Genomic DNA, 14,140 nt, shown 5'->3' on the forward strand with positions numbered 1-14,140 from the left:
CCTTTGATTAAGTTTTTTATTTTTTAATACAGAAATCACAGTTACATCAGAAAATCAGAAATATGATCTGCTCAGAGTGTTTCCACCAGAGGAAACGAAACACTAGTTGACACGAAACACAAACATGCTTGAGAATCTTTATCTAAAAGTAACTCTCTCTGCATCTCTACACAATCAGAGCTACTGTAATTGTTAAGGTTGGACAGTTCTTTTAATTGGCTTTGATGGTTCTGTCAATCCAGTCGACAAACTTGGACACTCTAGCGTAGACGCCGGGTTTCATGGCGTTGGCGCATCCTAAACCCCATGATGTCACACCCTGCAGGACAAACTTGTTCTGGGCATTACACACCAGAGGACCACCACTGTCACCCTGCAGGGAGGAAACACACAAACACATGTAGCAGAATGTATTTTACAGCTTATTTATTGACACATTTGGGGCATTAGATGGTTTTTCAGTTCAGCTGCTGCAAAAAGGCAGGAAAAGATCCGCAGCAAGCAACACAGATATAGAAACACTGATGTTCAGGGACAAATGTACTGTTGGTAACATATCCATCAGTGTGATGAACTGCTCACTAAGAGTGTTTTAATGGAATGAAAAGTTGTAATCAATAGTTCATACATTTTGTCGAATGTTTGAACTTCCTAGAGCCTGACCAATATATTGGCAAGCAGATGTCGGACCCTCGCAGGTACATCTATTGGTGTATATGTTGGCCGATATGTGCTGATATGAAAGCTCTTTTTTTAAAGATTATAATTTAGAAAAATATGCTTGGAATAACTTATAATTACTAAATTCCTACAAAGTTCTGTAAGTTTTGGTCCACTGATGTTATTTCAGATAGTGACATTCATTGCTAAACTGTAAAATATCAGATTTTTTTTTCCTTCCTAATGTTGTTATCATTCCTAAAAAATCAAGGATCAGTTGGGCTCTATTACTTCAAAATCATCAGATTTTGCTAATGCTCATTTTGCATTACTTAGAACATAAGAAGGTAATCTGAAGAACTGCTTCATCTTCAAAGATGACTTCACTGATTGAGCACTGCACTTTGAGCTGCAACGATCAGTTGATTAATCAATTAGTCGATGGGAAGACAATTAGTTGCCAAATATTTCGACAATGAAAAAATCAGCAGAACCACAGACATTGTCTTTTCTTCTCATTTGTGAAAGCAAACTTTACAGCAACTCAACTTATTCAGTCTGAGATTTGGATGTGTTATGCTTGTAATGGCTAATGTAGCTCTGAACTGCGATACGCAAGCAATTAATTGGAAGCTGAATGTTGAATAATGGTTAAACAAACCGTAAGCGTGTCAAAAAAGACAATGTGCTAAATGCACAATGCTCTAAAATGTACTCTAGTTGTTGTCGTTTTTTGTTTTTATTTCATACCTGGCAGCTGTCAGTTCCTCCCTCGATGTTTCCGGCACACATCTCATGGTCTCTGACTCGGCCATTCAGGTAGGACGGGCGATTACAGATCTTGTTCTCGATCACGGGGAAACCAGTTTCCTTAAGGATGCCCTCACCTCCCGTACCTGCAACACATCTCCCTTTAGTATTCCACCACCCTCCTCATTCTCATCATTGTCATTACCATCATGCGGACAGGATTAAAGAGTGTCAAATATTCTGTTACACTAAAACATAAGACTTTAAGCAAAAAAAAGAACTTTATTAACATAATGAATTCCCGAAACTTGTGTCTACGTCTTTACTCTCAAACAGCTCTTTAAAGAGGTGTTGACTGATTAGAATGCCATCACTTTTGATAGAAACATGAAGTACTTTACCCTGAGTCTCTCCCCACCCGGTTACATAACACTCAGTTCCACTGGGAACAATGAAGTCCTTCTCTGGCAGACAAACTGGCAGGACTTTGTCATTTATTAGTGCAGGGCTGAAAACACAAAACACATGTGTAGGAACATCAGCCTCAAAATTGTAATATTGATTTTTATCTACAATTCCATGTGACATATATCGATCACACTTGTCTTGTCTGAAGACTCTAAAAGTACAATTATATATATATATAGGCATAGGTATCATATGATAAATATTTGTTGATTGATGATTAGTTCTCACCTCCGCAGTTTGAGCAGAGCGATGTCGGCTCCGTTGGGCCCCAGCACCAGTTTCTCCAGGTTTCTGTCCTGTTTCGACGGCTCGTTGGCTCTCTCTGTGTGGACACCCAGCAGCACTTTGTAGGCCGAGGGCCGTTTGGACCTACAGAACACGACACATTTACACATGTGCAGAGTTTAGTTAGACAGTGGTTGTGTTATTGCATGATTTGATTCAGATGATTTTTTAATGGTCTCTCTGACCTCTCCAGGCAGTGTGCGGCAGTGAGGACCCACTGAGGGTCAATCAGAGTTCCTCCACAGAAATGAACTCCAGTACTGGTAGAATGAGACACACAGATATGTATTCATGTAAGACAGAACAAACAGCATCAACTGATATATTATCACCTGTTTTAATATAAGAAAATACTGCAAAATTTATATATAAGCCCCCTCTAGTCCAATGCTAATATGATGTTTCTCTTTCTGCTGAATAGTCGGGAAACATGAATACCACACTGTCATCACCAATCCCGTTTCTCTAAAACATTAGCAACACCCGCAATGTTGTTTAGATCATTTACTGCTGCTCTGAGGGTATTTCCAGGATCCTCAAAGACTTATTGAACCATCAGGATTTGACAAAATGATGATACCCTGAAAGTCTGTTAACACATGAGAGCCACAGAGCACTTTTGGTTAGTCTGTCTTATTACAGAAGTGCCAGTGTTACTTAAACCTTCATATTTATACAAATAATAATAATAATAAGTCCCTTGGAATGATCTGTTAGTGTTGCTCTACTTACTTGGTCCGGAGGCTGATTTGCCATGGCCATGAGTGAGGTTTAGACACGCAGCCTCCCACAATACGACCAAAGCAACGCTTGGGTTTGGTGACCGGAGTGCCGCACTTCAGTCCAGCTAGAAAGAAAGTTCACAGTCATGAATTCATACAAGAGACGTGAAAAACAAAGCTGAATTTGTTTGACTGAGTGTCAGCCTTGCAAACATGTTATACAAGGAAAAACCTGTTGGATCAGAACTGGATTTTGAGTCTGATTGTGAAGATGTTACGGAGTTGTGAAGTTTGACCTGCAGGCTGCGTTTTGTTGCTTTCATCAGTCTAAACTGTATATTTCTGGGCTCTGGTTTACTTGAACTCATCTGTGCTTGGATCTTAGTAACTGCTGGATTAGGGCTCTGACAGACACGTTTTTCCATTTCTGTATTAGCTTTATTGTTTTATAATTCTTTTGGGCTACAAAATGTCAGGTATGTTGGTATATAAAAGGTTGATAATTGTGTATTGCACAGCTGCCTGTTTTAACAGAAAACAAACAAAAATATGTTGTCAGTCAACATTTTATTGATTTAAGACTTGCCAGGTACATGCATTGACAACATGTCATATTTATCTTAACAGTTAATGTAAATCATTCAGCAGGTAAGAAAAGAAACATGTCCACATTTAAGAAGCTGAAAGCAGTAGATTTATGGTATTTTAGCTAAAAAAAAAGACAATCATTTTCCGAATTATTGATTACCAAAAATAGTCACTGATCACAACTTTTCTGTTGATCGACAAATCAGTGTTAACTATTTCATCCCTGTAGTGAATCATACCATCCTAACAGCTAGAATATCAAAATGCTCATAGTGAGAGGATGAACATAACATTGAGAAAGAAAAGTTGTCTCTATGTTGTCTCTATCTCAGAATGCTAACATTAGCATACTAAAATGTGATCTGGATGGTAACATGATAATATTTAGCTGTTACTGATTTGTTAGCGCTAACATTAGCATCCATCTCAATGAACAGCTGATGCTGACAAAAATCTTTTATTTCAAGGTACAAGTGAACATTTTGACCCTTTTGTTAGCAACAGATGACAAGTCAAGTGGATTACCAAAATCAATAGGGCTCATCCTCTGGGGATCATGATTGATGGTAACAAAATGTAATGGTAATCCATTCAACATTTGAATGTTCAGTTATTTAACGCTGGACCAAATTTATGTAGACAGACCAATATTGCCATTCCTCTATCCAAGTACATAAGCGTCAAATAATTAACTCTAATGTCTTAAACACAAATAGTCGTATGTTCACATACCACAGTCTGGGATCTGACAGTAGTCCCATTTCTTGTTTCTATCAGTGGTGTAGCACCATGGTCCGTTCACATCGTTATCTGGGTTTCTGCAGCTCTGACAGTGAAACACAAGGAGAGAATCACTGAACTGGAAACAAATATGACGACTCTTAAAATTAAAGTGAGATGTTGTCACTCAAGTCTGCGACTCAACACACACTTACATTGCCATCCAGACCCTTGGTGGGGTGAGTCAGTGGGGTGAAGCTGTTGTGCTGGTGGGGACTCTGAGAGCTCCAGGCCTGGCAGGTCACACCCAGGATGGTGATGGAGGTTGGACCCCGGTATGTGTCTCCATTTCCAATCTTACAATCTAACACAGCAACAGAAAATAAAAATTAGTGACTGAACAAAAAATTAAATAAACTGACAAACATGTCAATGGTAGACCAGTTTACCTTTCGCTGGTGGGGTCTCAGTGGCAGGGGATGGGAGCTGAGGTTTGGTGGGTCTGGTCGGTGATGGTCCTGAAGGATTTGTGGGGCATTTCTCCAAGTTGCAGTACTCCCAGCGGACTCTGGGGTCTGTAGTATAACACCAGGGGGCTCGGTCTCCATCAGGGTTCCTGCATAGATTCCTCCTGAGGTCTCTGTTGGAAGAGAAAACCTGGAACTTGAAGATAGCAGGTATCAAGTATCCAAGAAAGTTTTTAACTTTACTCCTAGAGTCAAACCAGGAAGGGAGTTAATGATTTCTGTTGGCTTGTTGCTGTTAATTCAATACCAGCAGGGGGCAGGATTTGCTTCTGCACCAATTATCATTCTGGTATAGGGGAAAAAAAACCCATCTGGTTGAAATCAGTCATGATTGTCTTGGGTGCTGCTTAAACCCCAGGAAAGAAACATTTGCATACGGGGAAGCGAGTTGTGGCATTCAATTGGCAAAAGCAAGAGTTACTAGCTTGTTTGTCAGTACCTAGAGCTGGCCCAGGCTCAGCAACAGGAGCTTTGAAAACAGTAACATGAAGACAATGGAAGAGAAAAGGGGTACAAAAGGGTCAGATTCGCTTTTTAAATGTAAAATCTGTTAGTAGACACCATTTGATGCTCACGCGTTGGGGAAGTTTCGTGGAGTTTTCTGATGGCTGTGAGGAGTCATGGAACTCCAGGCCTGACATCTTTTTCCACTGATCGTCTCTGATGTTATGCCACGGTACGACATCCCGTCTCCTTGATAACAGTCTTCCTCCTCTGGGGGGATCACTGCCTCATCTGCAGCAAGAGATAAATGAGTTAGAGTTCTTTAAAGCCTAACTAAACCGCCCTAACACTGGTACATTACATTATTTTTGCAGTTTATTTTCACCAAACAATCAAATATCATTGCTTTGCTTCATTCATTCTTCAAGGTACATGGACAGATTATAGAACCCTAAATTGTTGTTAATACTAATAAATGTTGCAAAGTTTCTTCTGCATTTTCAAAATTAATTACAGCTGTTTGTAAAGTGACATCATCATTGTTGGCTGCTGTTATACCTGGTCCAGCTCCATCCCCGCAGGTTGGCACTTTGCAGTACTCCCAGCGGGTGTTAGGGTCAGTGGTGTAACACCAGGGCATCCTCTCATTGTCAGGGTTACGACAGTGGTTGTTATCAAGGCCTCTGACAAATAGACAGTAAGAATAATGATGAACACAGGTAAACACAAGATAAAAGAACAGGCCAAATGACAGTTTTCGGTTCCAGTAGCTCTTACTTGCAGGGGTAGTTGTCTGGCGTGCGGTTGTGTTTGTGTGGCGTCTGAGCCGACCAGCTTTGGCAGCTTTTTCCTGACTCTGTCACAGCTAACGTGCCTCGGTACGATCCACCTTCACCAGTGGCACAGGTCGTCTCTGGGACGATGGTGGGAGGCTCAGAGGCTGAGCACAGAAGACGAGAAGGGTTGTTCACAGTACAACAACTAACTATATCAAATATCATATTGTAACAATATCCAAATAATGGCGTATTCCTTGTAAATAAATTTAGTAGTAACATTTCTTCACATTTTTATTTATTCTTTTACACTGGACTCATGTAAATAAACTGATTCTGATCCCACCTCTCAGTTATGGAAGCTTGGGCAGGTACAAGGTGTTACAGTGGTAAAATGGGACAAGTGATGTAACGTAACTAAGCACATTTACTCAAATACAGTTTTGAGTTGTTTGTAGTTTAGTAGTATTTCCAGTTTTGCAACTTTTATTTCAACTCACAACATTTTGGAAGTAAATGCTGTACTTATTAAGCACTACATTTATTTGATAATAATAACTGACTGATAATTGATAATTATATTGACTGGTGACTTAAAAGCCAAAGTAGCACATTTTTAAAATAATTTATTCTATCTGCAATAGAATTAAAAAAAAACATCAGAAGGGGGTTGATAATTCATTAATTCATAGCATATACTGTATACCTATGCTACCAAAGTAATGATATCTTTAGTCTTACTCAAGTATGACTTTTTTCTATTTCTTTTATTCTTTTTACAGCTGGAAATAAAGGAAATGTATCAAAATAAGAGGTCTTACTGCAGCGGGGTATGGAGCAGAAGTCCCATCGTTTAGACGGGCTGGTGGTGAAGCACCAAGGTCGGGGGTCTCCATCTGGGTTCCTGCAGTAATTCCCCTCAAGATACTTCTCTGGGAGTCTGAAGAAAATGTTTGAAACAACTTTTAGCTTCTGTAAAATGTATGTTTATGTCCAGGATACTTTTATTTAATATGATTAAATCATGCATGTGGCTGATTGATAGATCGATGTGCTGTTCTGTAGTCTTACGCGCTGGGGTTGTAGCCATGGTTGTGAGGCTTCTGGGAATCCCAGCGTTGGCAGGTGAAGCTATTTTCTGTAGTGGACTTTTTCCCTCTGTAGTCCTCACCACTGCAGTGTATGCAATCCTCTGTAGAGACACAATCACAGACACGTCACATGACATACACTAACATCTAAATATTTAAGAAAAGTGCAATATCTACTGTAACAACACTGCGAACATACTACAGGTGAAAAAAAGCTTTATACAGGCACAGGTCAATTATATCATGCCAATTTGCCATGTTAGGTTTAATTTATAATAGGCCAATTTTACCCTACTCACTTGTATTGTCTTATATTTGTATTGAAATGTAAGGAATCAAACAATTATGGCTTTCTATAAATTTATTTTTTCTTATACTGAGTCCGAAAATCTCCTCTTACATACACCTAACTTTCCATTTTTACTCCTGTATATGTTATACATGTAGACATATGTATATTTGAAGGTTTATAAAGAGGGGTTTGTTTTGTACATCATTAATAGCCTGATTTATTCAACAGTTTATTCCCAAATAATATGCTGAAAATGTTTTTTTTTTTTCAAAAGGCTGTTGACACTATTTTCTTGCCTTTTAATGAGATCTCAATAAAGAATATTGAACCTGTCCATAATATTAAGTTGAATCAACTTCTGCCTTGCACAGATGGTTCAAACATCAACTTCACAGAGACAGTATTCTTTAAAGAGATCCTGGACTTCACTATCCTGTGCTTTTGCATCTGTGTCTGTCCCTGTATTTTCCCAATGTATCAATTAGTGACAGGGTTCTTTTCTCATGGAATTTTTTAAATACAACCACATTCAGAAACGTTTTATCTAAATATCAAACAACCTGTTTCACAGGGTTCACTGTGAGGCTGTCCTCATGCTCGCAACGACAATAAAAATACACACCCTAGTGGCTGAAAACTGTTACTGCAATTATTTTACCCTGAAAACATCTGTGTGTCTCCTTACTTTACGTTTCTTTAATTTTGTTATCTTATTCTAATTTAAGGACATATATTGATTTATATTATCCTTTTTTGATACCCTCTATGTAGCCTTATTTTTGTTCACATTTGTTTTGTATATGGTACTTTTCTGTCAAATTTATGTCACTGGTACATCAATCCAATGTAAAATCTATTCTCAAGTCTTAAATGTTTTATTTTATCTTTTTCTCAACAACCATCTAGAAATTTTTTTTTCTCAACAACCCTTTGAAATTAACTCACAACCCCCTTGATGGTCCCCGAACATTTACCAGTGCAGCTGGGTACATTGCAGTGTTCCCAGCGGGTATTGGGGTCGGTGGTGTAACACCAGGGTCCCCCATTGTCACCATCAGGGTTTCTGCAGAAGTTTGACTCCAGGTCTGCTCGAGGATGGGTCACAGGTGTCATGCTGCAGTGCATAAATTGAGATATATTTTTATTACATTGTTTTTAAAGTAAACAGTGTAATATACAAGTTGCAATTATGATACACAAGTACACACTTGGGCCTGTGTGGGTATTTTGCATCCCATCTCTGACACGTCTTTCCGGTTTTTGATCTGCTCTTTGTTCCTCTGTAATCTGTTCCTATCCCATTTACACACTCCAGGAGATATTCTAGAATTGGCAAAAAACAAAGATACAAAACAATATTCAACAAAGAACACTATCAACAGTAATTCAATAATCATTCATTAATATCAGCTATTTTGGAGGAATGCTTATTGACATTCAAATAATAATTATGTGTGGAACATATTTATCAGACCATTCTTCAAGTGAGTCATTTATCTGAAGTGATGTTTTCAAACCTGAGTCCGGTTTGTCGTGCGTCACCTCCTCACTGTGTTTGCAGACAGTCCAAACATCACTGATCATGCAACATGCGCTAAACATTAACCACAATGTAGTGGAGGCTAAAATGTATCCTTTAAACTCCCACGAGAGCAGTACTTGTGCTCAGAAATTTCAGTATGTGTTAACATTGAAAGTAGGCTAAAAAGGACACTGTAATAAATAAAAGATATTTCTGGCTCCCTATATAACTCATTATGACAGATGAAGGGACTTGCCATTTTTTTCATATAAAGCTGTGCTGCTTCTGCGCAGGATGGTCTCTGTTTTAGAGTTTGCTCCTGCTGTCCAACACTCTTGATCCTTTTCAATATATATGAAAGACCTGTGGAAACAAAGCACAGGTGTCAGGTCACAATGCTTCTTCAGTGCCCTTCAGTGTAATAGTTTCATGAAAAAGTTGGATTTGACCTACTTGCATGTGAAGGTTGATTCAGAGTCACATTTGCTGGCGCAGTCAGTCACAGTGTTGACTGAGTACTGTCTTCTGTTCAGTGAGAGGATCCATGCTCCTTCAGTTTTAGAGTAGCCATCCACCTCAGTAGCACTTACTGAAAACAAAGACAAGAAAATTAATTCATGATCAAATAGCAGTGCATTAGCTATCATTCAGAACATGAATGAATGAAAAAATGTCATTCCAGCTCATATCTGATTTATTTATTAATGTATGAGGCAAAACAGTAAATCTAAATAAGTAAATCTTAGTAAAATACAAAAGTTAAGTCCTGATATTTCATATGAAAGACTAACATGAGCAAAGACTAACAATGGCAAATATTTCGATTCTAATGCAACCAACATGCAAAGTCAAGGATAACTTGCAAAAAAAGGAGGGCAGGGGAAGAAGAAAAGAAAATCATCCCCTCAGCATGTAATGTTAAATATTTAGTAAGCACCCTTAAGGGCCCCTAAAACACTTCTATAAAGTGGTTAAAGAAAGAAGGACAAACTGTGTAGGCAGTGGCCCCCCCTCGTGGCCCAATTGTTGTAAAAAACGCGTGCTAAAGTGCCCTCCTGAGAGCCAAAACGTGCGCTAAAGTGCCCTCCTGAGAGCCAAAACGCATGCTAAAGTGCCCTCCTGAGAGCCAAAAAAGTGTGCCAAAGTGCCCTCTTGGTTGGCAAAACACACTAAACTGCCCCCTTGGCTGGTTAAAACATGATAAACTGCTCTCTTGGGTGCCAAAACAGGCCCTAAAGTGCCCTCTTGGGAGCCAAAACGCGTGCTAAATTGTCCTCTTGGGAGCCAAAACGCACACACTTTTTTTCGCCCCTGCCCTTCAAAAAGTCTGCGCACGCCACCTTATGATTGACTGATTACAGTAATTTAATTTTTCATTATCTTAAGAAACAGGTGTTTTGATTATTTTACAAGCACTGGATTAAATGTGTCACTCAGTTTGTTACCGTATGTGTGGAAACCCGTATTATGCAACTGAGTAAAATACCAAATACTGTGGCAGAAACCTTGAACTGTAAATACCTAGTGAGTAATATATCAAGGTATTATTATTTTTTCATTATGTTATCTTAATTGTTCTTATTTAGATTTTATTATTATATTTCTTTGTCTGTACTTATTTCTGTCTATGTGCTGCTGTAATGCTGTAATCATAAAAACTTATTTTATCTTATCTTAAAATTAAGAATAAATGCAAATGGCTTAAAAAAGAAACATGATATGTTTATTTGCTTTCTTGCTGAGAGTAAAATGACATGATTGATATGATTCTGATGTCAGCTAGGCTAAATATGAATCTTTAAGCAGCTGATTACTTCATATAAAACAGTAAACAGGAGGAAACAGCTAGCCAGGTTATGTCTAAAGGTGCGCCAAATATCCTAACTCACTTCTTAACAATTTTTTGTCTTATTGTTTTAACAATATGAAACTAAAGTGCAACAAGCTAGATGTTTTCCCTGCTTTTGGTCGTCATGCTAAGATAAGCAAACTGTCCTAGCTTTAACTTCAGCCATGAGAGTGAATCAATCTTCTACTCTTGTTCATCTGTTTATTTTACCCATCTCTTGGTTTAAGAGTGATACCATCCCCCAAATGTTTCTCCGTTAAAAGGTAATTCAAGTGGAACAACAGAACATTGTCAGACTTGCTTTCATAAAGTGGCCTACATTAAAGTGTGTATGTCCACAACAAATACTGATATGTATAATGATTTCTTATTGTTGAGTCACATGAAGGCATGTATACAAAAAAAAAAGAACAGGATCGAAGAAAGAACCCTGTGGTACACCATAGATGTCACCTATGTAAAGGTATAGGTTTCAGTTGCAGCTGTAGCCTCGATGCAGACTCAATCCAGCGGTCTTTGGGGTGTCAATAGCCATAAAATGACCCAATATAACCCTATCAGGCATTTAATGTGATTGCTGAGATGTGTTCAGACTGAACAATTTTGTAAGAATTGGAGGAACACTGGGCCTAGATTGGCAGACAAAAATGGGCTTTCCTGTCACTCTGTCATAGATAGATTATATTCAATCTGTCTTTCCTTCTTTGCTTCTCATTGATGGCAGAAGCCGCAAATGGCAGCCCATGAGCCAAATGCTGCCCTTTGATCATTTTGTTTTTATGCTCACTAGCACATTCATTAATTCTGTCTGTCACATAACTACTTTTATTTCACTATATTACATTTTATGAAAATCTAACTGACAACTTATTGTAAGATTAAATAGAGATATTAAAAATAAAAATGCACAGTTTTAACATTTACATTTCAGACATAGGGAATGTAAATGTTTGGCCACTTGGCACTTCACTTTCTTAAAAAGTTATTCATTATGCCTATACTAAATTATATATAATTGAAACATATGTTCAGCCTATGTTTTTTCTCAGTACACCCTAATTTGTTTAAATGATGAAAATAGCACTGAAATATATATTCTATCAGTTTAGATAAGGTTGTCCTGATAAGATACTCTCAGTGAAGTACAGTATGTATTGTCTAATGTGTTTTTTTTCATAGCAGTGATATAGTTGTACATAATTACATAATTATCACTCAAAGATGCTGTTATGTCTTACCAGTGCCGAGCAGAGCTCCCAGGATAAAGGCTATTTTGTTGAGGTCCATGGCGAGGCCCTTATTCTAGCAGCTCATTGTCGACTCACGTATTGAGGTACCTCCTGGTATGTTATTGGGCTCCTTTTTAGCAGGTCGGGAAGACAAATAGGACATCATTAGTCAATCATTGACCCGACAAGGACGGCAAAAGAGCTACAGGTCAAAAACCTTGTCCACAGGTGATATTGGAACACTAAGTGTTGCATTGCAGTACCACAGAGTTTTCTTCCTGTTGTGTTGAATATTATAAAATATCTTCCTGTGTACCATGTGTTGTTTGAGTCTTACCTTGGTCCTGTTATGACACACCATCAGTTGGAGAGCAGTGAGAGAGCTGGGAGGCTTCTTGTCGGTGATGAGATGCACCCGCAGGCTTTTTGAGCCTTTTCTGTTGCTCTTCTGTTGCTACAGCACTGCTTATGATCTTTGACCTCTTTTGATATCATGTGACCTTTTGTTTCTTATCAACATGCTCTTCATCACTTCACTGGAATTTTCATCCGTCCTAGGGATGCTTGTGTGTCTTGTGTAGCATTAAAATCTTCATTATAGCATAAGTAAATGGTGCATGATGGCGGTATCTATAAAGCTGAGGGAATGGGTGCATTTTATATTGTAATATAGACCTGATTCTAATTTTACTGGTGAATACTGCGTGATCTAGATCAAACGAGATCAATATCTACAGTTACTCTTCAACTAAAAGGGACCAATGTCCTCAACTGCAAACATGTGATTACAAAACAACCTACTTTAGACTCTTCAGTGACTAGTAGCTCAGATGAACAGTTCAATTCTGGCAAATTGTGCCACTTCTGAAATTCTTCAGCTGAGTTATTGATGAGATAGATTTGTGTATATAGGCTCCTTAAGAAAGGCGCTTTGATTTCTTTTGCAGAATGAGCATTTTTACTCCTGATACTTTAAGTGCATTTACTGGTAACTTATATTTACTTACCTGTGCACTATGTACTTTCAGGGAAGTAATTTTTCATTAACTGAAGTTTTTTTGTTCCTTAACAAACTTAACAAACTGTCTTTGTTTTCATTACTGAATAAACAAACTGATATCAAAGGACAACACAATGTCATACTGTTCTACTTTGTTTATATTTGATGGACCCTGCCACCTTTCTAGCTTTAAAAAAAAGTGTGTGGGGATGTTATTTTCCTAGTTTATTCAGTTATGGAAAAGATAACCCTAACCCTATTTCAGCACAGCGTCCCTGTGTTAGTTTCCTTGAACCAACTGTGAATAAATTACAGTCCATATAATACTAGAAAAGGCCTGCAGAAGGTGCTATTGCTCACCAACCTTGAGGAGCTGAATGTCTAAAAAACTCTTCCATCACCTCTTCAACCTCACCGAAGTGAACAATGGGAGAGAGGTTGGTGATGCTGACAAAAGACACCTCATTGTTACGCCATGTGAAAAGAAAGTGAGGACAAATGGATGGGACTGTTGACGTCAATAATGTAGTGTCAAGGATGGGAAGCATAATATAGAATGATGATATCCACAATTACAGTAAAATCTTCCATTTTTGTGGATGATTTGTGTTTAAGAGGGCACAGTAGTGAATGGTTATCATACAGCATGATATGCTTTGAGTAATTTTGAGGGGTCAGATGGTTCAGGGATTCAGAAGTAGCTCTGGAATTTTCAGTCTTACTATTGTGAAAGCAAAATCATGATTTGTACTTACATTTGTTCAGACTTCTTTAAAGGTCAGGTACTAACCTTTTGAAATGAAAATCACTATTTAATTAAAAAACCCATAGAGAAAAAGACAAAAAAAACTTGACGGAGCTTAACATTTGCCTGTTTTATCTAAAATATGTCAAAAGTATTGACATTTTAGTCCTTGGGAAAAGAAATGATACATTACAAACTCATATCAAGAGCTTAAAGTATGATGCATATGAGGCACCAGCAGTCACTTTAGAATACTTGAACAGTAAAATGCAAGTTTGAGTGTTGTCATAAGTAGTAAAACTTGAATTAAATGACATGTGACATGATTAGATTGACTCAGCTTGGGTATTAGGGTTGGGCGATGTCTGCTGAATGGCATATGATGATGTCCACAGTGAAACATAGCGATAGATGATGTTGGATGATTGTGTAGAAGGGAGATTTTACTATGGTTTTCTAAATACGAGAAGCA

General features: G+C 38.1%; 1 protein-coding gene across 1 annotated transcript; it reads right to left on the reverse strand.

Annotated features, from left to right (window-relative positions):
* Positions 1-2: 2 nt before the first annotated feature.
* On the reverse strand, positions 3-12,279 carry plg (plasminogen). Its single transcript, XM_030405944.1, has 20 exons — positions 12,261-12,279; positions 11,933-12,053; positions 9,299-9,434; positions 9,102-9,208; positions 8,532-8,646; positions 8,298-8,437; positions 7,012-7,132; positions 6,762-6,880; positions 5,942-6,104; positions 5,723-5,847; positions 5,296-5,455; positions 4,643-4,833; positions 4,409-4,557; positions 4,206-4,299; positions 2,896-3,010; positions 2,349-2,423; positions 2,107-2,247; positions 1,812-1,918; positions 1,411-1,556; positions 3-373 (listed from the first exon to the last, which is right to left on the reverse strand). The coding sequence occupies exons 2-20, from the start codon at positions 11,979-11,981 to the stop codon at positions 212-214; spliced, it is 2,415 nt and encodes an 804-aa protein (XP_030261804.1). The 5' UTR covers positions 11,982-12,053; positions 12,261-12,279; the 3' UTR covers positions 3-211.
* Between the last annotated feature and the right edge of the window lie 1,861 nt (positions 12,280-14,140).

This window comes from Sparus aurata, chromosome 22 (genome assembly GCF_900880675.1).
Source record: "Sparus aurata chromosome 22, fSpaAur1.1, whole genome shotgun sequence".
In the NCBI taxonomy this organism is placed as follows: Eukaryota; Metazoa; Chordata; class Actinopteri; order Spariformes; family Sparidae; genus Sparus; species Sparus aurata.

Coding starts and splice junctions, on each gene's coding strand:
- plg (XM_030405944.1), bottom strand. CDS start 11,981: ATGGACCTCAACAAAATAGCCTTTATCCTGGGAGCTCTGCTCGGCACT. Junction 9,209..9,298: donor GAATCAACCTTCACATGCAA/GTAGGTCAAATC, acceptor TTGTTTCCACAG/GTCTTTCATATATATTGAAA. Junction 374..1,410: donor GAGGAACTGACAGCTGCCAG/GTATGAAATAAA, acceptor TCCTCCCTGCAG/GGTGACAGTGGTGGTCCTCT.